A 24861-nucleotide genomic window follows, 5' to 3' on the forward strand; every position below is an offset into this window, starting at 1 on the left:
TTTGGTGTCATCTGCAAACTTATCAACTGTACCTCTTATGCTCAAATCCAAATCATTTATGTAAATGACAATATGTAGGGGACACAGCACCGATCCTTGTGGCACTCCAATAGTCACAGGCCTCCAGTCTGAAAAACAACCCTCCACCACCACCCTCTGTCTTCTACCTTTGAGCCAGTTCTGTATCCAAATGGCTAGTTCTCCCTTTATTCCATGAGATCTAACCTTGCTAATCAGCCTCCCATGGGGAACCTTGTCGACCGCCTTACTTAAGTCCAAATAGATCACATCTACTGCTCTGCCCTCATCAATCCTCTTTGTTACTTCTTCAAAAAACTCAATCAAGTTTGTGATACATGATTTCCCACGCACAAAGCCATGTTGACTATCCCTAATCAATCCTTGCCTTTCCAAATACATGTACATCCTGTCCCTCAGGATTCTCTCCAACAACTTGCCCACCACTGAGATCAGGCTCACCAATTTATAGTTCTCCGGCTTGTCTTTACCCCCCTTCTTAAACAGTGGCACCATGTTTGCCAACCTCCAGTACCTCACCTGTGACTATCGATGATACAAATATCTCTGCAAGAGGCCCAGAAATCACTTCTCTAGCTTCCCACAGAGTTCTCGGGTACACCTGATCAGGTCCTGTGGATTTATCCACCTTTTAACTGTTTCAAGACATCCAGCACTTCCTTCTCTGTAATCTGGACATTTTGCAAGATGTCACCATCTATTTCTCTACAGTCTATATCTTCCATATCCTTTTCCACAGTAAATACTGATGCAAAATATTCATTTAGTATCTCCCCCATTTTCTGTGGCTCCACACAAAAGCCGCCTTGCTGATCTTTGAGGGGCCCTATTCTTCACGAGTTACCCTTTTGTCCTTAATGTATTTGTAAAAACCTTTTGGATTCTCCTTAATTCTATTTGCTAAAGCTATCTCATGTCCCCGTTTTGCCCTCCTGATTTCCCTCTTAAGTATACTCCTACTGCCTTTATACTCTTCTAAGGATTCACTCGATCTATCCTGTGTATACCTTACATATGCTTCCTTCTTTTTCTTAACCAAACCCTCAATGTCTTTCGTCATCCAGCATTCCCTATACATACCAGCCTTCCCTTTCACCCTGACAGGAATATACTTTCTCTGGATTCTTGTTATCTCGTTTCTGAAGGCTTCCCATTTTCCAACCGTACCTTTACCTGCGAACAACTGCCTTCAATCAGCTTTCGAAAATTCTTGCCTAATACTGTCAAAATTGGCCTTTCTCCAATTTAGAACTTCAACTTTTAGATCTGGTCTATCCTTTTCCATCACTATTTTAAAACGAATACAATTATGGTCGCTGGCCTCAAAGTGCTCTCCCACTGACACCTCAGTCACCTGCCCTGCCTTATTTCCCAAGAGTAGGTCAAAGTTTGCACATTCTCTAGTAGGTACATCCACTTACTGAATTAGAAAATTGTCTTCTACGCACTTAAGAAATTCCTCTCCATCTAAACCTTTAACGCTATGGCAGTCCCAGTCGATGTTTGGAAAGTTAAAATTCCCTACCATAGCCACTCTATTATTCTTTCAGATCTCCTTACAAGTTTGTTTCTCAATTTCTCTCTGACTATTGGGGTGGTCTATAATACAATCCCAATCAGGTGATCATCCCTTTCTTATTTCTCAGTTCCACCCAAATAACTTCCCTGGATGTATTTCCAGTAATATCCTCCCTCAGCACAGCTGTAATGCTATTCCTTATCAAAAATGCCACTCCCCCTCCTCTCTTGCCTTCCTTTCTATTCTTCCTGTAGCATTTCTATCCTGGAACATTAAGCTGCCACTCCTGCCCATCCCTGAGCCATGTTTCCGTAATTGCTATGATATCCCAGTCCCATGTTCCTAACCATGCCCTGAGTTCATCTGCCTTCCCTGTTAGGCCCCTTGCATTGAAATAAATGTAATTTAATTTATTAGTCCTACCTTGTCCCTGCCTGCCCTGACTGTTTGATTCACTTCTGTTGTCAACTGCACCAGTCTCAGATTGATCTCTTTCCTCCCTATCTCCCGGTTTCCTCCCTATCTCCCTGGGTCTCACCCCACCTCCCCCCCCCCCCTCCCCACCCTCCATCTTACTAGTTTAAATCCTCCAAAGCAGTCCTAGCAAATTTCCCTGCCAGTTTATTAGTTCCCTTCCAATTTAGGGTGCAATCCATCCTTCTTGTACAGGTCACTTCTACTCCAAAAGAGATTCCAATGATCCAAAAATGTGAATCCTTCTCCCATACACCAGCTCCTCAGCCATGCATTCATCTGCTTTGCCCTCCTATTCCTGACCTCACTAGTTCGTAGTACTGGGAGTAATCCAGATATTACTACCCTTGAGGACCTCCTTTTTAAATTTCTGCCTAACTCTCTGTAATCTCCCTTCAGAATCTCAACCTTTTCCCTTCCTATATCATTGGTTCCAATGTGGACAATGACCTCTTCTGCTCCTCTCCCCCGTGACAACATTCTGCACCCTCTCTGAGACATCCTTGATCCTGGCACCAGGGAAACAACACACCATTCTGCTTTTTCTTTGCTGGCCACAGAAATGTCTGTCTGCACCTCGGACTACAGAATCCCCGAACATAATTGATCTCTTGGAAGCCGACGTATCCCTCATTGCATTAGAGCCAGTCTCAATACCAGAAACTTGGCTGTGCTACGTTCCCCTGAGAATCCATCACCCCCTACATTTTCCAAAACAGCACACCTGTTTGAAATGGATATATCCACAAAAGACACCTACTCTAGGTGCCTACCCCTCTTACCTTTCCTGGAGTTAACCCATCTATGTGACTGTATCTGAGACTTTCCCCCCTTCTTATAACTGCCATCCATCACATACTGTTGCTGTTGCAAATTCTTCATCACTTCTATCTGTCTCTCCAAACGATCCACTCAATCTGATAAGATTCGCATCCAACAGCATTTATGGCAGATATAATCCGCAGTAATCCTTAAACTCTCTTTAAATTGACACATCTGACAAGAAGTATTTATCACTTCAAAAGCCATTTTTGCTCCTTCACAATCTACAGACCCAGAAAATAACACCGTCTTATTCCTCTACAAAACACTGCACCAGGTTAAATTAAGTACTATGGCTTATATTTTAAGTTTAATCAAGAGACTTATCTCCGAAAACATATAATCAAGAAAGAACCCATTGTACTCACTAATACAGCCTTTCTCTTAGACAGACTTAAAACAACAATTAACTTATCTGATTCTAAGCTGTGAACTTTGCCCAAACCGGTTCCTCCAAGATTAGTTGTGAAATTCACTGTTTGTTAATTTTCCCAGATGCACTCCGATGTCCAGCGACACATGAATTCAAAAACAGCAAAGTCAGTATCTCCACAGAGTCTTTACATATCGAAATTCTCTCTTACTTTCAAGTTTTTTCTCTTGAATCAAAAAAGCAAACACTTTCTGAGGCCTTTTTACATAAACATACTACTTGCCAACTGATGGAACAAGTATTGTCCACATATTATCATACAAATGGTTGCTTTAATAGTAAGTATGACCTGAACTTGCATCTCTTTTTTACTAAAAAAACATCTAGTAACTAAAGCTACTGCTCAAATTCACAAAGCTGTTGCATTTCAAAAAATATGTTTACAGCAGTTGCATTGATATGTCCACACCAGATTCCTCCTTACTTGTGAAACTTGCTTCATCCAGTGCCATCTCCTCAAGTTCACAGATTGTACTCTCTGAGACGTGTGTAACTGCACTGCTCTTTGTTGACTTTGGTGTGTGGCTCACAGACTGCTGTACATTTGTGTCTAGTGTTGGACTGCTGGCACTGTGGGAAAGCTGCTCTTTCAGGCCTTCAATAGTAAACACATAGGTTAGAATGTTGGCTGACAAAGAAACATTCAAATTGTAGTAATGTGTTCTGCATAGTGAAGAGTGAACGCATGTTATACAATATTTCCCAAGCACCAACTGTGTACATCAACCATTTCAACACATTTGATGTTAGCATGATATAATTTGGACTTGAGAACTATTTCTGCTTGGATTACTTCTTATTAACTACTTGAAATTGGTGCATTTCTTCCTCGTGGTCTTTGCCGAGGATTGAAGTTGTCTAAATTTGTCAAGCTTCTGTTTAAGATGAATATGCATGATTACTAAGAATCGTTGCATAAAGTTTGCATCTTCCTGTGCAAGTGTGGGCTCCATTCACTCTGATTGAAAATTCAACTTTTTTGCATTTCTTTTGAGCTTCTGAGACCTCTTCCTTTAATGATTGACAATCTCTTTCTAATTCTACAATTTTTGACACATCTGATTCTATGGTTACATCACTGGCTGTGGAAATTTCTAAAGCTTGATTTGCTTTCATTAGTGATCGAATGAACACAAGGTTATGTTCTTGCTTCTCAGCAGTGACCTGAAAGCTTCTTCCTCTGTAACTGCAGTCATTACATCTCCTGGACTTGTTCTATGCAACAAATAGACAATTTTACTTCTTCTGTATATTCTTCAACAAAGGATTCATTATCCTCAGAAGAGTTAAATGAGCTTTCAGGCACAGTGTCCTTGAATTCAAAGGTATAGAAAGCTCTGAAGTTCCAAATTCATGTAAATAAACAACAAATCTCCTGAGTTTCTTTTCTCTTAATTGTATTCCAGAAGACTAAACCACTGTCTGGAATGACCTCTTATAGTTGGCCACTCTGTCTTTAGCACTTCTTTTCTCACTTCTTTACTTGAACAGAAGTATAAAGCTACACAAAGAAGACCAGTTAATAAAGAATCATAATGATTAGGAATCATGCACAAGATCTCAAAAAGGAGAGGATTTTTTTCTACCCTCAAGGTATTTTCAGAGTGGATTCTGGTAACTGACTTATTTCCATCTTTCCACCAGTCCTCTCTTGTTCTTGTTTCTGTAGGCTCCTGTTCAATGGAAACTCATTGTTCATTGTGGCCAGTTGATTTCTGCTTGTTGCTAACTATGCATTCTGCCATGGGTCTGCCCTGTAATTTCTTCAGTCTCTGTTTGCCTTTCTTGTTTCAAGGCTCAATGCTTAGGTACATCTTGATAGTCTTTAGCTAGCTGAGCCCCTATCACCATTAAAGATTCACTTCAGGTATTTTCCCCAAGTCTGGATTTAGATTTCTTCGCAAGCCTCATGGTCTACTGTTACTGGGTGTCACTTCAGGCTCTTTATGCTGGTCTCTGGTTCTATGGCTTTAGTCACCATTGTCACCATGAGATCTACACTCTTGTGTGTGAACAGCAGTAGGCTTTACTGAACGTAACTATACGCAGAGGATTGTAAAAGGGGATACCTTACTCAGAGCCTTACAGATCAGCATACTATTTTCATGTGATCTGACACTAATTTGAAATACCACCCTTTGCACATGGTCAGTTGCTATATTCTGTATAATAGTACAATTCTCTTTACATTGAAAATGATAGTCAACACCTGCTAGATCTGATAAATGGCCCTCTTCTGCATTCTGTGTTTTGGGCTATAAGGCAACCTCCAGGCACTCAGCTATAGCTATCAAGCACTGGATTGGTGTTGCAAACCAGTGCTTTATGTTACTGAAATTACATCTTACATTTTCACAATTAATTTGCCTCCACTTCGTATTTAACTACCCTTTATCACCACCATTCCTATAGTCTTTACAAAGACTGTTTCCTGATTTAAATCCATTTAAGTATTTTAGAAGATGCAAATCATTTTTGCCTGCAGTTGTGGTCAATTGATTTTTCTGACTACTTACATTTATATTTAACTTTGCCCACTTGCTTCATTGGGTGATCTGTCTAATGCAAAGCACAGGCCTCAGGAAAAGGTCTAGTTTATTATCCTGATGAGCCAAGGTAATAACGTATTACAAGGTTAGTTCTGCACGAATTAGGTGAGCACCATGCTCACTGAACAAGAGCTTTCACAGCTCCAGAGACCCATAGAAAATCTACAGTTGGTAAACTGACAATAGATAACTCACTGTGAGCAGTGGCACACATCTGACAAAAATGGAAGTGTTAACACCAACTATTGATTAGTGATAGCTGCAGAATTCACACAACAAAAGTACTCTAACTTTCAATGGTGGCACAACAGCGAATGTGTGATAAAACAGAAATCCATCCAATTAGCTGCCAAAGTTGAAAATAAACAAGACAGCAGGAATGGTCTGTGTGAGACACAGGAAAATGTGTCAGTAGCAAATGATGGCATACACTGTTGTTGTAAGCTCGCACACAGTAATCAGGACCTAGCATGAAAACAGGAAAAACACCAGCAAACATTCAATAAATTAGAAACACCTCTAATGAAGCTACAGCCGAACTGCCAGACAATTATGTGACAGTAATCAAAAGCCTACAAAATATCTGAGGGGAGTCCTGCATCAACAAAAAAGTTAAAGTTTACTTTATACTTACATTCAGTTTTCAATGAATTTAAGTTTCTCATATATGTTGGCATCATATCTGTGCCGAAAAACATGTTAGAAGTGGTAATTGATCTCACATACAGCTTTTCTTCTTTGGTTTAACAAAACAATGGTCAGAAAATGAAATGACTGCAGTTCTGTGAGTTAGCCTCAAAATGTACCATCAAATATACCTGTTAGCAACAAGGTAGGCACTCATATTCCTTGTTACCTTTATGTTCCAGTTCTTCAAAGCTGTCTTTTTTAAGCACAGAGTGAGATGAAGTGGACATTTTCTGTGGATTAATTAATAGATTTTAGAAATTAAAAAACATGCAAATCATAATATTATCCATAAATACATAAAATACAGGCTACTGCTTTTTGAATTTCCGTACTTGACTTAACATAAGGGGACTGCATTAGTTTTATAAAAGGAACTTGAAACACTGGCTTAAAACAATGACAGGTATCACTGGAACACAAGTGGTCATGTTTTAATGTAGATGAGACACCAGACAGCTCAGCTGAAATCAATATTTTACCAAAAGACAAGGAAGCAGTCTGCCTCATCTGGGGATGAGTGAAAAGACCCCTATGTTGTATGTTTCATGCTTTGATGAGAATATTTGCATGTTGGAGAAGAAAACATCACTTCCATTTGTCATGCTTGGAGAAAATGAACTTGCACATGGAAAAGCACAAACAAGCTTGTATTTCAAGAAGCTACTTTTAGCAAAGAGATGAAAGATTCATTTTTGACTACAGAAATAAAACTATCTGAGAAAAGGTCCCTTTCTAACTCTCAAGTGAAATAGTGGCTGGTGACAATATGAAATAGAAAGAAATATCAAATACTGAGACCATAAAAGTATAACTGAGTTAATCATTAATGCTGATGATCCAAAATACTAACTAAGCAACCATAGTCTTAGATTAAAACCTTATGTTTCTAAGCCATTCTAAGGATTTTAAATTGTATAATTCTTCCATATGTTTGTACTAAACATTATCCCTTTTCAGCTCTTAAATGAGTTGAGCTGAAGTGTCTGTTTCCATGCTGTACATCGTTATAACTCTAAGACTCCAGTAGAGTTGATCAGGGGGAGTCAGTGGATTCTGTTTATTTGAATTTTCATAATTGTTTTGATAAAGTCCCACCTGAGAGATTAATGTGTAAGTGTTAAGCACATGAGATCAGAGGTAGTGTATTGAGGTGGATAAAAAAATTGGTTAGCAAATGGGAAACAAAAAGTAGAAATAAGTGGGTCTTTTTCCTGAATGGCAGACAGTGATTAGTGGGCTACCACAGGGATGGTACTAGGACCCCAGCTATTCACAATATACTTTAATGAGTTAGATGAGGGAACTAAGTGTAATATTCAACATTTGCAGATGATGCAAAGCTGGATGGGAGGGTGAACTGTGGGAAGGATGCAAAGATGTTGCAGTGTGATTTGAGCAAGCTGAAAGTGTGAGCAAATGCATGACAGATGCAGTATATTGTGGATAAATGTAAGGTAGCAAAAGTAGGAAAGCAGATTATTATTTGAATGGCTGTGAATTGAGGGAGGGAAATATTCCTGAAACAAGACCTGGGTATCCTAGTGCACCAATTGGTGAAAGTAAGCATGCATGTGCAGCAGGCAATAAAGAAAGTAAACTTTGTGTTGGCCTTCATAACGAGAGGTATCAAGTGCAGAAACAACAACATCTTATTACAATTATACAGGGATTTTGGTGAGGCCACACCTGGAATATTGTGTGCACTTTTAATCTCCTTATCCAAGGAAGGATGTTCGTGCTTATAGAGGGACTGCAGCAAAGGTTTACCAAATTGATTCTTGGGACAGCAGGACTGACTTATGAGGTGAGATTAGGATTGTATTCACTGGAGTTAGGATTGTATTCACTGGAGTTTAGAAGAATAAGGGGGATCTGATAAAAACTTATAAAATCCTAACAGGACTAGACAAGGTAGATGCAGGAAGGATGTTCCTGATGGTGGAGTTAAAACCAGAAGTCATGGTATAAGGAAAACCTAAAGAACAGTGGACGCAGTAAACCGAAAACAAAAATAGAATTTTCTGGAAAAGCTCAGCAGGTCTGGCAGCATCTGTGGAGAGAAATCAGAGTTAACATTTTGTGTCAAGTGACAATTCTTCAGAATAGTTCTGTGGAAGGGTTACTTGACCCAAAACGTTAACTCTGATTTCTCTTCACAGATGTTGCCAGACCTGCTCAGATTTTCCAGCAATTTCTATTTTTGCTCATAGTTTAAGAATAAGGGGTAAACGTTTTAGGACCAAGATGGGGAGAAATTTCATCACCCAGTGGAGTGGTGAGCCTGTGAAATTCATGGACACTGGAAGTGGTTGAGACCAAAACATTATCTGTTTTCAAGAAGGAGGTAGATATAGCTCTTGTGCTGAAAGATATCAAGAGATATCAGTGCAGGACAGGATTAGGATATTGATCTTGACATGTTGAGCATAAGACCACATTGAATAATGGAGCAGGCTCAAGGTGACAAATGGCCTACTCCTGGTCCTCACTCCCCCACCCTGTGCTCATTTGGGCTATTCAACTCACCTCCTGATCCCTCGATCTTATTCCCAGTAACCAGTGGCCACCAGGCTTCCCTATCTGCTCTCCACATTAGCTAATGGTACCTAAATCTCTGCCCATCATTCCCCAAACTCCATGTTTGAACCTGTCCAATTAAATTTTCACCACCAAGGCAATTCTTTTCTGGGCATCTAATACACCTTTTCCTTTTAGGAGAAGCAGTGGAAGCATTCACAAGCTGGTCAATCTGTTGAACTGGAATATCCCTGGCCAATTAGACCTGACAGTGACTTGAACTTGGAGCATCTGACCCAGAGGTAAGGATACTACCATTGGTTTTGACTAAGTCACAAATAACATCCTGTTTGACTCTGCCAAAAGTAAGATTCTTTCTTTATTCCTCTCAAACTACCTGTAACCTTTGACATGGTTGACCAGACATCTTTGTCCAAGTGCCTTTCCACACTTCTCCAGCTGTCTGGGATTCTTCACTTGGTTTATTTATCCAAGGATTTCTTCTCCCACACCTACAGCGTTCCTTGGTGCTCCAAGTATCTAACCCTGACCCTCTCTGATTTCTCAGCTACTTGTTGCAACTATTGTGACATCATCTGAAAGCGCAGTTTTAGTTTTAGATATGCTGATGGCGTCCAACTCCACTATATCACCACCTCTCTCAATTCCTCCAGTCTTGCCAAATCAGACTGCTTATCTTCTCAGTGTCAGTACTATTGTCACCCATCCCCAATCAATGCTATTTTCCTTAGCTATGAAACCCTCTCTTGCAATTGGTTGAGATTGGATCAGATAGATCACAACCTGGCTATTATACTTAACCGTGTGGTGAATGCCAATGTCATTCTAAAACTGTTCATTTCATATTCTGTGACAGCACCTAAACTTGCCCTGCCTCAAAGCACTTTCTGCTGAAATCCTCGTTTATGACTTTCTTACCTCTCAACTTGATTCTTTCGGTGTACTGACTGTCTTCCACATTTTGTCCTCTATTAATTTGGAGTCATCCAACATTCTGCTGCCTTACTTATACCAAGTCTCATTTACATATCATGGTAAAAACTGGCTCCCAGTCAAGCAACACCTTAATTTTAATATCTTACCCATGTTTCCAAATCCCTGTTTGTCCTCACCACTCCCTTTCTCTGTAAACGTTAACCCTAAGACTCTCAGACTGACATCTAATTTAGGTTTCTTGAGCATCCCCAATTTGATCTTTCTATTGCCGGTGGTCATGCCTTCAGTTCTCAGGTCCTAACTTCTGGAGTATTCTTACTAAACCTACTTGACTCACCAGCTCTTTTCCTTTACAATGCCAATTTGGACAGAGCTTTCCTACCATTTCCCCTAATACCTGCTTATGTGGCAGGTATTCTAATTTTGTTTTATAATGCTTCTAGAAAGGAAACTTGAGGCATTTTACTATGTTAAAGGCACTGTATAAATGTAAATGTTCTCATACATTGTAGAAACCCACCAATTAGTATCTAATGACTTCAAAGCCGTGTAAAGCTGATATTCACAAATTTAAAGAATCAGCTTTTCAGGGTTACTATCAAGATCACGATAAAAAATTATCTGTTCTGTTTCTGCCTTCATCTTTCTTTGATAAAATATTCAAAACACAATTTTCCTACCGTGCACCTGGATTTTCTTATTTGCTGGGTCTTTGTGACTTCCTGTGTATGCTCTAATATCAAACCCAGAGAAGTAGAATTTCCTAGAAAAAGTCAAAATATTTTATATTTTTGGGACACAGAATATTAAATTATCAATAAATACTGATAAGTGCAAGAGCAAAGCTTTAAATCGAGGATATATATTGGTTCATAATGGAAGTAGGACTCTATTTTAACTTGGAGTAAGCTACAGTAATCCCTTCCCATGTCCTGTTTTTCAAACTTCACAATGATTTTTATTACAGTTGAGCCCATTATGAATGCCTGACTGAGTTTTTTAATAGGTATTTTTATTGAAAAAAGGAAATTTTAGAAGATTTTTTACAAAATTACAAACGTAATGCAAACAAGTATAAACACCAATATAAAATTAAATAAATAAGAAAAAAAGAAATAATAACCAAAACAAAAAAAGAGAAAAACCCAACTAACTACTGATCTATCCTACAAACAACCAAAACATAAAACAGGATATCATACATTACTAGTGATAAACAACAGAATAATTAAATAACTAAGTATATGCTCAAAATAGATTTACATCAAGTCATAATGAAACCTGTATTTATACAGAATTCCTCCTCCCGGGGGTCCACAGACCAGCCAGAACCACTACCACAGTCAGACAAAAGCCCTGGACAATATAGCCAAAATATCTGTGTTGATATAGTTCAAAAAGGGCTGCCATATTTTATAGAATAACTCAGTTTTTTGGTGCACCATATTTGTGAGGAAGTCAAGGGGGATATAATCCATGATTAACTTGTACCAGTTTGAAAGTCCTGGAGGGCCTTCAGCTGCCCAATTCACTAAAATACATTTCCTTGCACAAAAGGAGAGAATGGAAAATAGTCTCCTCCCGTGCACATCCAGGGAGGGGGAATCTGAAAAGCCCAAGAGTAGAGACACTGGATCCAATTTAATCTCTGTACTCAAGATCTCTGTCAAGGCATGCGCTACTCTGTCCCAATACCTACGGATCTTAAGGCATATCCATAGACAATGCGTGAGAGTGCCAACTTCTATTTTACATTTAGGACACATTGAGGATGCTCCTACCTTAAATTTTGCAAGTTTTTAGGTGCTATATGAGCCCTGTGGAGTATCTTTAATTGAATAGCTTGAGTTCTATTACAAATAGAGATCTTTCTGGCATTTTCCCAGATGTCCTCCCACATTTCTAAAGAGATTTCTAACCCCAGTTCTTGGTTCCATGTTTTAAATAATCGGTCCATGTCTTTCAATAACACATTACATAATGAGTGATAAAGAGTACTGACCGAGCGCGGCCCCATTGGCCAAAGCACTCTTCTTTTCCTATCCGATTTGTAGGGATTGCCTATCAATGTGGTCTTCTTCTGTATATACTCTCATATTTGAAAATACTGACAAAGGTCCCTGTTAGGCATCTAAACTTCTGGTGCAACTGCTCAAAAGACATCATAACTTCCTCATTGAACAGGTCCCCCAAGCAAGAGAAACCTCTGGACTTCCAAGTTTTAAATGTAGCATCTGTCAGCCCTGGCTGAAATCCCATTGCTCCCACTATAGGTGTATAAGGGGAGGTTTTTTGCAGGTTACCCTCATCTTGTCGCATTATCCTCCAGGCTTTAATTGTATTTAATACAATAGGGTTTTTGCAATAGTCCATAATTGCTCTCATCGTATCCACAAATAAAAGATTGATATGGGGACACTTTGCTTGGGAGGTCTCAATGTCTAACCAAATTGATTGCGGGTCACAAGAGACCCAAACAGCTACATAAGATAATAGAGAGCTCAACTGATACCTCCTAAAGTCTGGAAAGTCCAGTCCTCCCCTTGCCTGTGGAAGCTGCAGCTTTTCTAATTTGATAATGGGCCTTCTATGATTCCAGATAAAAGAACCAAGCCATCCGTGGAGCTTACGCAACACCAGTCTCGGCAACATCAGGGGGAGCATTCTCATAGGATATAGAAGGTGAGGAAGAATATTCATTTTAACTAGGGCTACTCTGCCTAACCAGGATATTGGGAGATCTCCCCAGCATTGAAGGTCCTGCCTTATTTTTTTCTAATAGGTGCACAAAACTGGCTTTATACAGCTGACCAAATAGTGGGGTGATAGAAATACCTAAGTATAGAAAACCTTGCAGTGACCACCAAAAGAGAAAGCAAGATCCGTCCGGTAAGTTGGATATACTGGCGTGACCACCCAATGGCATGGCCTCCGATTTCATAAAATTGAATTTATAGCCTGAGAACATACTAAATAGATTGACCACTTGAATTAGGCAGGGCACAGATATCAAAGGATCACTTAAGAAAAGGAGGACATCATCTGCATAGAGAGTAATTTTATGTTTACCTGAACTAACCCTCGGAGCCACTATTTTAGAGTCAGTCCATATAGCTTCCGCTAGTGGTTCGATTACTAGCGTGAATAATAATGGTGAGATAGGACATCCCTGATGACAGCCCCTACCAACACTGAAGCTATCTGAACCTAAACTATTGGTGATCACAGCTGTTTTGGGGTCATTGTATAAATCTGAGACCCATTTAGAAAATACCTCTCAGACACCGAATCTTTCCAGTGTATAAAAAAGATATGACCATTCTACCCGATCAAATGCCTTCTCTGCATCCAAGGAGACAACTAACTCCAGTATTCTTCCCTGTTGACAGGCTTGTATAAAGTTTAAGACCCTTCTAATATTATTAGTTGATCTGTGGCTCTTAATAAACTCCCTCTGGTCCTCTTTTATGATGTATGGTAAGACCCTCTCCAATCTTAATGCTAACATTTTAGAAATAATTTTAAAATCCACATTTAGCAAAGATATTGGTCTATATGATGAACAATCTTCTGGGGCCTTGCCTTTTTTTAAGAATGAGTGAGATGTTTGCCTCTCTCAACAAAGGTGAGAGGCAGCTCTGACTATGTGAGTAATTATACATATTTATAAGTGGCCCAGCCAGTTCCCCTATAAATTCTTTATAAAACGAAACCTGGATTCCGTCTGGTCCAGGTGTTTTGCCACTCTGAAGCCGTTTAATTGCATCGAGTACTTCCTGGGTTGTCAGGGGGGCATTCAAGATTGACACCTGCTCTGAGGTTAAGCCCGGAAAGACCAAGTTTGTAAACAAGGACTCCATCTTCTCAGTTCTATCCTCATAGTCCTGTGATTTATACAGTTCAAGATAGAACTTTCTAAAGGCTATATTGATTTTTTTTACGATCACAAGTCAGAGTTCCAGCACTCTCTCTAATGGACATAATAGCTTGAGGAGCCTTTTTTTTTCCTAGCAAGATATGCTAGGTATCTTCGAGGCTTGTCACCATATTCATATAATCCCTGCTTTGCGAATAATATTTCCCTCTTTGCTGTTTGGGTAAGTGCGGTATTCAGGGCTCCCCTAAGGGCTGTGATCCTTTGTAGCTGAGTAATAGAGGGCCTATCAACATACGCTGTCTCAGTTGCCTCCAAGCGAGCCTCAAGCAGGCTCTGTTCTTCTTCCTTTTTTCTTTTCTGGGTCGCAGAATATGAGATGACCAAATCTCACGCATAAGCCTTAATGGTCTCTCACATTGTCGACGGGTTACTGGCCGTACCTGAATTAATTTCCAAAAAGATTTTGAATTCCTGAGAAAAATATTTTATATATTTGCTATCCTTCAGTAAGAAAGAATCCATACGCCAATTTTGGGGGCCTATCCCATCGTCCCTAGTCTTGACTTCCATATATACTGCGTCATGATCAGAAATAGCTATATTACCTATTTTGCAAGACGATATGGAAATTCAAAAGGATCAAGGGAGCAAAGAACATATCAATTCTAGTATGGCACTTGCGTGTGTTAGAGTAGAAAGTACCCTGGGGGTGAAGGCACCTCCAAACATCTACTCGCCCTAACTCCCTATTCAGATCCGCCAGTTGTCTAGATCCAAGAGATATACCCATAGCACTCTCAGGTATCCTCTCTGTCTCTGGGTCCATAATATAGTTAAAATCTCCTCCTATAATTGTATGGTGAATCCCCAAAAGCCATCAACTTAGAGAACACTTCTGTTACAAAGTTAAAGGGTGCGCCGGGGGGGCAATTAAGATTCAAAATTCCATATTCTTCTCCATATATTAGGGCTTTGATCAGTATATACAGTCCAGACTCATCTTTTATCTGGCTTAAGATTTGGAAAGGAAGATTCTTCTGAATGAGAATGACTACTCCCCTACTTTTTGAAATGAAAGATGAGAAAAAAGCCTGATCAAATCCACCCTGTTGTAGCTTTAAGTGCTCTCTGTCAAATAGATGTGTCTCCTGTAAGAGAACTATGTCAACCCTTTCTTTTTTGAGACTTGATAATTTCTTTTTCCTTTTGATTGGTGAATTACTCCCCTTGACATTCCAGGTGCACCACCTAAGTGAATGGCTAGCCACGATCATCCAGGCAAGCCCCCAGGAAGAAGAACCCCACCCAAAATACCTGATTTGGAGATGTCGGTGTTGGACTGGGGTGTACAATGTTAAAGGTCACACAACACCAGGTTATAGTCCAACAGGTTTATTTGGAAGCACTAGCTTTTGGAGCACTGCTTCTTCATAAGGTGATTGTGGAGAATAAGATTGTAAGACACAGAATTTATAGCAAAAGTTTCCAGGAGCAGCGCTCCAAAAGCTAGTGCTTCCAAATAAACCTGTTGAACTATAACGTGGTGTTGTGTGATTTTTAACACCGGCATCTCCAAATTGTGACTTAAATTCCATGTAAGGGAAAATGGTGCTTGTGGATTGCAGCAATGAATGCAATTCAGTTTTCCAAAAAGGTGATAAGAATAGACTAAGAAATGTCAACTTGTATTATTTCTGTTATCAATAAACTAATAGGCGAGAGTGGGGTATTGGAAAAGCACAGCAAGTCAGGCAGCATTCAAGGAGCAGGAGAATCAACATTTTGGGCAAAAGTCCTACATCAGGAATCCTGATGAAGGGCTCTTGCCCAAAACGTCAATTCTCCTGCTGCTTGGATGCTGCTTTGCCTGCTGTGCTTTTCCAGTACCCCACTCTCGACTCTGATCTCCAGCATCTACAGTCCTCATTTTCTCCTAGTAAACTAATAGAGTCCATTCTATGCAATGAACTTACTAAGGAGTTGGAAAAAGCATGTATTAATAGAGCCAGTTAGCATTGACTTCTAAAGGCAGTTCCTCATTGACCATTCCTACAGAACTTTTAAAAAGTACAGAATGTGTAGATAAACTAAGCGGAGGCAATGTGTTTTATTTAGATTTTTTAAAAGATCCGGCACGGTCACACAGTGGTTAGCACTGCTGCCTCAGAGACCCGGGTTCAATTCCCGCCTCAGGCAACTGGCTGTGTGGAGTTTGCACATTCTCCCTGTGTCTGCGTGGGATTCCTCTGGATGCTCCGGTTTCCTCCCACAGGTCAGGTGAATTGGCCATGCTAAATTGCCCGTAGCGTTAGGTGTAGGGGAATGGGTTTGGGTGGGTTGCACTTTAGTGGGTCAGTGTGGACTTGTTGGGCCGAAGGGCCTGTTTCCACACTGTAAGTAATCTAATCTAAAAAAAAGATAGAAGCGATCTGGAGCAAGGAGATGTTGGATTGAAATTCAGCAAATGTGGCCAGAAAAGTGTCAGAAAGCAAAAGGTGAGGATAAAGAGAATCTTACCAGAACAGTAAGGTAAATAACATATCATCAACTTTATTTTGAAGTTATTGTTATTTCTTAAAGATGGAGGAATAATATTATTGGAAATTAGGGAACAGTGCATTTAAGGGGAAGCTAAAAAACGTGAGGGAGAAACCAACAGAAGGATATGTAGATTGGATTAGGTGAAATTAGGTCATAGGAAGTTCATGTTAAAAGTAAGAACAATGGCCTATTTCAATATTGCAAAAATTGTACGCAATAAAATACATTAGAACAGATGACCAAAATATTGATCAAAGGGAAAGGTTCCAGGGAATATTGCACAGGATGGAAAAAAAAGAAGAGGGCCAGAAAGCTAAAGAAGGGAATTCCAGAGTGATTAATAGAATCGCAACAGTATGGAAGCAGGCCATTCAGCCCATCAAGTCCACATCGACCCTCCAAAGAGCGTCCCACTCAGATCCACTCTTGTAACTCTGCATTTCCCATGGCCAATCCACCTAACCTGCACATCTTTGGACGGTGGGAGGAAACGGTAGCACCCAGATTAAACCTATGCAAACATGAGTAGAATGTGCAAACTCCACACAGAAAGTTGGCTGAGGCTGGAATCAAGCCCAGGTCCCTGTCACTGTGAGGCAGCAATGCTAACCAATGAGCCACCATGTCATACTTAAAGGGCTCCGAAAGTGAGGGAAGCATATCATTGTGGAATCATCAAAATCGGGGTGCTTATGAGGCCAGAGTTAGTGGAGCACAGAAAAGTCAGAGAGTTATGAGGCTGGAGGTACTTTACACACATAGGGAGGGGGTTGAGGCTATATAAGGATTTGAAAATTATTTAATATAGTGTAATATAATATTAAAATGCAAATAATTGATGGGTTATCTGAACTGCAATGAGCCGCTCATAAATCCATTAAAATTCACCATTAGCTTCATACACAATCTCTTTAAACACATTAATGACTACAACATCTTCCCTTGTCTCTCATTCCAATTTTAAATTGTGCATTTGAGATATAATACCCACACTTTCATCTAGATTCCAATCGACCACGAATCAGTTTTGTTCCCACACTGCTCTGGTAAGTGTCTTCTGACAGATCTCTCAGACCTCTCACTTAATAAAATCAAATTCTACAGGCCATTCAATGTTCATTAATCACAAAGGTTAAACAAATAAAACTCTATTTTGTTCTTCCCTTAAGTGCCTTCTGACTTTTCTTTGCTTTGTTAAACAGTCACCAATCCTCTCATGAGACCATAAGAAATTGGAACAGGAGTAGGTCAAGCCTGATCCAACTTTCCTCACGTTCTCTTTCCTGCTCTTTCGCCTTAATTCCCCGACTGATCAAGAATCTATCTACATGAGCTTAAGTATACGCCTGGACTCTATCCCACAGCTCTGTGTCAAGAAGTTCCAAAGAGTCACATCTCTCTGAGAGAACAAATTCTGCCTCATCTCAGTCTTAAATTGGCTCCTCTTTATTCTGAGACTATGTTCTCTGGTCCTAGACTCTCCTATGAGGAGAAGCATCCTCTCAGCACTTACCCTGTCAAGCCCCTTAAGAATCTTATATGTTTCAATGAGATCACCATTCATTCATCTAAACTCCAGTGAGTAGACCACCAGCCTATTTAGCCCCAGCTCATAAGACAATCCCTCCATACTGGGGATCATCCTAATGAACCTTCTCTGAACTGCCTCCAACAAAATGGTGTCTTTCCTTAAATAAGGGGACCAAAGCTGCTCATATTACTCCAGATATAGCCTCCGCAGAACCTTGTCGAGTTGCAGTAAGACTTCCCTACTCTTATACTCCAACCTCCTTGATATAAGGCCCAACATTCCATTCACCTTCCTGATTACCTGCTGCACCGTAGCTTTCTTTAGCTTTTCTTCATTCAAATAATACCCAGTTCTTTTGTTCTCCCTTCCAAAATGAACAACTTTATATTTTCCCATATTATATTCCATTTGCCAACCTACTTAACCAATCAATATCTCTATGCAAACTGTTTGTAAAATGTTTGTATCCCTCTCACAACCTGCCTTATTTAGTGTTGTCTGAAAATTTGACTACAGTACATTCACTTCCTTCCTCCAAATCATTAAGATATATTGTAAACAATTGTTCTCCCAGTACTGATCCCTTTGGAACCCACTGGTCACAGGTCTCCAATCTGAAAATGAACCCATTATCCCCAGTCACTGTTTCCTGCCCAAAAGCCAGTTCTCTATACATGCCAATATACTAACTTCAACACCATGGGGTCTCATGACAATTTGTCGTGAGGTACCTCATCAAATGTCTTCTGGAAGAAAAATCCAACACATCGACTGGTTCATCTCAATCCATTTTGGTTGAGACTTCCTCAAAAACTCTAAGTTAGTCAGACATGACTTCCTTTCATGAAGTCAAGCTGAGTCTCCTTGATTAGATTATGATTTTTCAAATGTTCTGCTTTTACTTCCTTAACAATTAATTGGAAAACAATAGATTGGAAAATAATCAGCCTATAGATACCCACTTTTTCCATCCTCCCTTTCTGAATAGGGGTATCACATTAGTAGTTTTCCAATCCTCTGGTACTTCTCCATAATCCAATGATGTATCTATTATCTTTGTGGATACTTCTTTTAGAATACTAGGATGCAAGCTATTAGTGCCAGGGGCTTCTCTGCCTTTAGCCCAATTAGTTGTCTCATACCACTTCTCTAGTGATGGTAGTATTACTTAATTGCTCTCCTGCATTGTTTATTATTAATAGAATGTTGAAAGATTCTTCAACTGTAAATACTGATGTAAAGTATCTGTTTAATTTCTCTGCCATTTCCTTGTTCCCATCTCCGCAAATTAATTTTCTAATGGACATATATGCCCTCTGACCTTTCTTTATATATTTGAATTACACGAGACTGGAGGATGCAAAATTCCATCGTGTCCAATACCACTGTCTATGAATAGTGTGCTATACCATGGGATCATCCAGAAGCATGTTAATAAATAAGTATTTATTTTCCTCTCCCTCTCCTGAAGCTTTTAATTCCTTCCTGAAATATAGTTTAATAGATGCAGGGGACTAGCTTTTAAGCATTCATCAAATTCAATGAAACAACTTATCAGATCGAGTGGATCGGTTGAAGAGACAGATAGAAGCGATGAAGAATTTGCAACAGCAACAGTATGTGATAGATGGCAATTATAGGAAGGGGGGAAAGTCTCAGATACAGTCAAATAGATGGGTAAATAGGAGGGGGAGTGGCATTGTTGATAAGGGATAGCATTACAGCTGTGCTGAGGGAGAATATTCTCAGAAACATCCAGAGAAGTTATTTGGGTGGAACTGAGAAATAAGAAAGGGATAATCACCTTATTGGGATTGTATTATAGACCCCCTAATAGTCAGAGGGAAATTGAGAAACAAATTTGCAAGGAGATCTCAATTATCTGTAGGAATAATAGGGTAGTTATGGTAGGGGATTTTAACTTTCCAAGCATCGATTGGGACTGTCATAGTGTTAAAGTTTAGATGGAGAGGAATTTCTTAATTATGTACAAGACAATTTTCTGATTCAGTATGTGGATGTACCTACTAGAGAAGGTGCAAAACTTGACCTATTCTTAGGAAATAAGGCAGGGCAGGTGACTGAGGTGTCAGTGGGGGAGCACTTTGGGGCCAGCGACCATAATTCTATTTGTTTTAAAATAGTGATGGAAAAGGATAGACCAGATGTAAAAGTGGAAGTCCTAAATTGGAGAAAGGCCAATTTTGACGGTATTAGACAAGAACTTTCAAAAACTGATTGGAGGAAGATGTTTGCAGGTAAAGGGACGGCTGGAAAATGGGAAGGCTTCAGAAATGAGATAACAAGAATCCAGAGAAAGTACATTCCTGTCAAGGTGAAAGGGAAGGCTGGTATGATAGGGAATGCTGAATGACTAAAGAAATTGAGAGTTTGGTTAAGAAAAAGAAGGAAGTATATGTCAGATTTACACAGGATAGATCGAGTGAATCCTTAAAAGAGTATAAAGGCAGTAGGAGTATACTTAAGAGGGAAATCAGGAGGGCAAAACGGGGACATGAGAAAGTTTTGGCAAATAGAATTAAGGAAAATCCAAAGGGGTTTTACAAATATATTAAGGACAAAAGGGTAACTCAGGAGAGAATAGGGCCCCTCAAAGATCACCAAGGCAGCTTTTGTGTGGAGCCACAGAAAATGGGGGAGATACTAAATGAATATTTTGCATCAGTATTTACTGTGGAAAAGGATATGGAAGATATAGACTGTAGAGAAATAGATGGTGACATCTTGCTAAATATCCAGATTACAGAGAAGGAAGTGCTGGATGTCTTGAGACGGTTAAAGGTGGATAAATCCACAGGACCTGATCAGGTGTACCCGAGAACTCTGTGGGAAGTTAGAGAAGTGATTGCTGGGCCTCTTGCTGAGGTATTTGTTTCATCGATAGTCACAGGTGAGGTTCTGGAAGCTGGAGGTTGGCAAACGTGATGCCACTGTTTAAGAAGGGCGGTAAAGACAAGCCAAGGAACTATAGACTGGTGAGCCTGACCTCAGTGGTGGGCAAATTGTTGGAGGGAATCTGAGGGAGAGGATGTGCATGTATTTGGAAAAGCAAGGACTGATTAGGAATAGTCAACATGGCTTTGTGCGCGGGAAATCATGTCTCACAAACTTGATTGAGTTTTTTGAAGACGTAACAAAGAAGATTGATGAGGGCAGAGCAGTAGATGTGATCTATATGGACTTTAGAAAGGCATTCGACAAGGTTCCCCATGGGAGACTGATTAGCAAGATTAGATCTCATGGAATACGGGGAGAACTAGCCATTTGGAGACAGAACTGGCTCAAAGGTGGTGGTGGAGGGGTGTTTTTCAGACTAGAGGCCTGTACCAGTGGAGTGCCACAAGGATCAGTGCTGGGTCCTCTACTTTTTGTCATTCACATAAATAATTTGGATGCAAGCATAAGAGGTACAGTTAGTAAGTTTGCAGATGACACCAAAATTGGAGGTGTAGTGGACAGCGAAGAGGGTTACCTCAAATTACAACAGGATCTGGACCAGATGGGCCAATGGGCTGAGAAGTGGCAGATGGAGATTAATTCAGATAAATACGAGGTGCTGCATTTTGGGAAAGCAAATCTTAGCAGGACTTATACACTTAATGGTAAGGTCCTAGGGAGTGTTGCTGAACAAAGAGACCTTGGAGTGCAGATTCATAGCTCCTTGAAAGTGGAGTTGCAGGTAGATAGGATAGTGAAGAAGGCATTTGGTATGTTGTTCTTTATTGGTCAGAGTATTGAGTACAGGAGTTGGGGAGTCATGTTGCGGCTGTATAGGACATTGATTAGGCCACTTTTGGAATATTGCATGCAATTCTGGTCTCCTTCCTATTGGAAAGGTGTTGTGAAATCTGAAAGGTTCAGAAAAGATTTACAAGGATGTTGCCAGGGTTGGAGGATCTGAGCTACAGGGAGAGGCTGAACGGGCTGGGGCTGTTTTCCCTGAAGCGTTGGAAATTGAGGGATAACCTTGTAGAGGTTTATAAAATCATGAGGGGCATGGATAGGATAAATAGACAAAGTCTTTTCTATGGGGTGGGGGAGTCCAGAACCAAAGGGTTTTGGGTGAGATGGGAAAGATATAAAAGAGACCTAAGGGGCAACTTTTTCACGCAGAGGGTGGTACATGTATGGAATGAGCTGCCAGAGGATGTGGTGGAGGCTGGTACAATTGCAACATTTAAGAGGCATTTGGATGGATATATGAATCGGAAGGGTTTGGAGGGATATGGGCCGGGTGCTGTCAGGTGGGACTAGATTGGGTTGGGATATCTGGTCGGCATGGACGGGTTGGACCGAAGGGTCTGTTTCCATGCTGTACAACTCTCTGACTCTATGACTCTATAAAGCATCAGAGAAGACTGTGACCCCATGCTACTTTGATATCTATATGCAGTTACTGCAGAGATCACTGAATATGAACAAGGAGGGGAAACTAATTTAGCCTGATGGGCACAGTTGCTCTGGATCCTAACCTTCAGTGAACTTTCTGGAATACTATTTTTGCTGGTGTAATTGTCATGCAACTTTGGAAAACGAATTGTACCTCTCACTACTGTTGTCTTGTCGAGATCAGTTCATTCTTGACAGACTAAGGATCAATGTTCCTGTCAGATGTAGCTCAGTGACACAACCTATCAGCCAGTAAACAGAGGAAGCTCCAACATAACCTTACCAACCATTTATGCACAAAGTCTCTTACTCTGTGGTGATCTTCCTGCGAGTTTTTTTTCCGCTTCCATCAAGCTTAAGATGGGAAAGTCCTTCCTTCCTCCAGAGATTTTCTTTTGTTGTGGACACTGAGACAGGTCACTTCCATGTGGACCCATTTTGAGATTTGTCACGACATTACAACGGCCCTGATAAAACAAAAGCAGCACACAGATAAACGATGGCAATACAAGATGTTGCACCTATCAGTACCAGAAGAACCGATGTATAAAATAAATCATTCTCATTATAAAGACATTCATGTGCTTACATTTCATGTGTCCAATAATTTTCTTGCCCTTCTTATCATTTTTAACAGTGATTTCATGTTTTTAACATAAACTCATGTGCCAGATTTCTAAAATAACACTGGGTGAATTAAACTTGCTTGACTTTTTGGTCCTATGTTCGTCTTCGAAGTAGTGCATGGGCTTAGAATCGTATTCCTTACCTAGCTGGCTGAAAGGTGAAAAACAAAAGGCCAAAGTCTGATAATGTTGAGTCCTGAACTCTCTGGTTCACCCTTTTGAATGTATAGTAGCCATCCACCACTGGGAGTGTGGTGCCTACTCACAGCACTCAGTATACAGTACTGAGAGTTTTGAGATTTTTTTTTCTCAGTATGACTTTGGAACTCCCAGTCCTAGGAAGCAGGGAAGTGGAGTGATTAAATATTTTTAAGGTAGAGGTAGATATATCATTATTAGGCAAAAGGATCAAAGGCTATCAGGGAGAGATGAGAATTTGAAACACCAACAGATCATTATGATCTTATTGAACAGCGGAGCAGATTTGAAGGGTCCACTGGTCTATTTCAGCTCCTATTTTGTATGTTTTAAATATTTTGTATCTTACACTACATTTCACATTCAAAACTACTGTTTCTTACTATTCTTCTAGACTAGAGTCATAGAGATGTACAGCATGGAAACCGTCCCTTCAGTTCAACTCGTCCATGCCGACCAGATATCCCAACCTAATCTAGTCCCAGCACTTGGTCCATATCCCTCTAAACACTTCCTATTCGTATACCCATCCAGATGCCTTTTAAATGCTATAATTGTACCAGTCTCCACCACTTTCTCTGGCAGCTCATTCCATACATGCAGCACCCTCTGTGTGAAAAAACTGACTCTTAGGTCCCTTTTATATCTTTCCCCTCTCATCCTAAACCTATGCCCTCTAGTTCTGGACTCCCCCACCCCAGGGAAAAGAACTTTTCTATTAATCTTAGCCATGCTCTTCATGGTTTTATAAACCTCTGTAAGGTCACTCCTCAGCCTCTGAAGCTCTAGATTTGATTCTCAATGTCATTGTTCTACCTATAAATGATAGTTCATAATTTGAAAGTTCAAAGACTTAACAAATTCTGTCTTTCAAAAAGTAATTCTTGAGATTACAATGTGAATAAATTACTTTACCTTTCAATCTGTGTGAATTATATTTTCAGGAAAGACAGACGATACAAATGCAGCTTTACTCCATAATGCTTCAGTCACATTTTCTGATTTTCTGTGTAATTAATAAATCTTTCATTTCAATCTTTTGCTTTGATTTTCCGATGACTTTTCTCATGTAAATTCTGTTCTGTTCCCTGACTGTATTCCAATGTGTCTCAGACTCTTTTTATGTAATCTATAATTGATGTGTTTTGAATTATTTACAGTGAAAAGTTCTGATTTTTGTTCAGTACAGGCAGGTCATACCATATAAAGTGCATTAGAGCGAAGAGTGAAGAATACAATGTTATGGCTGCAGATAAGGTGGACAAAGAATGAGATCAACATTCAATTTAAGTATGGTGACCTGTATGTCGCTATTGCTGTTGTACTGCACAACAGATGATGCTTCTCAACCCCTGCTGCTGGTATATTAGGAAACAATTTAAAATCATTATGACCATTTGAATAAGCACAGACATGAAAAGTGGAAAAGTTCAGTCCTCATTTACAAATGCAGTGTTCCCCCAACAAGGTCTTTGTATTGGTGTAATGCACTTGGAATGAATGCAGCCTCATTTCAATATTGACATAGTACTATTGCACCTATTCTCGACTTATTACCCAGTTCCAAAATCAGTTAAAACAATATGATAAATTGTCATAAAACAACATAATAATCAGACAAAACAATGTGATTAACCTTGCCCTATTTTGGTTGTCATTTTCACTAAGTTTCATGTAT

General features: G+C 39.8%; 1 protein-coding gene and 1 long non-coding RNA gene across 2 annotated transcripts in view; both read right to left on the reverse strand.

The window, feature by feature from the left end:
• Positions 1-3789: 3789 nt before the first annotated feature.
• Positions 3790-10747, reverse strand: LOC140482368 (uncharacterized). Its single transcript, XR_011961712.1, has 3 exons — positions 10681-10747; positions 6693-6756; positions 3790-3882 (listed from the first exon to the last, which is right to left on the reverse strand). It is a non-coding gene; the product is annotated as an uncharacterized lncRNA (long non-coding RNA).
• Positions 10748-22649: 11902 nt separating this feature from the next.
• Positions 22650-24861, reverse strand: part of LOC140478755 (cyclic nucleotide-binding domain-containing protein 2-like) — a 90346-nt gene continuing 88134 nt past the window's right edge. The window contains exon 11 of the mRNA XM_072572096.1: positions 22650-22826. Within this exon, the coding sequence (XP_072428197.1) occupies positions 22650-22826 (177 nt within the window). The remainder of the gene's footprint in view (positions 22827-24861) is intronic.

Source organism: Chiloscyllium punctatum, chromosome 1 (genome assembly GCF_047496795.1).
Source record: "Chiloscyllium punctatum isolate Juve2018m chromosome 1, sChiPun1.3, whole genome shotgun sequence".
Lineage (NCBI taxonomy): Eukaryota > Metazoa > Chordata > Chondrichthyes > Orectolobiformes > Hemiscylliidae > Chiloscyllium > Chiloscyllium punctatum.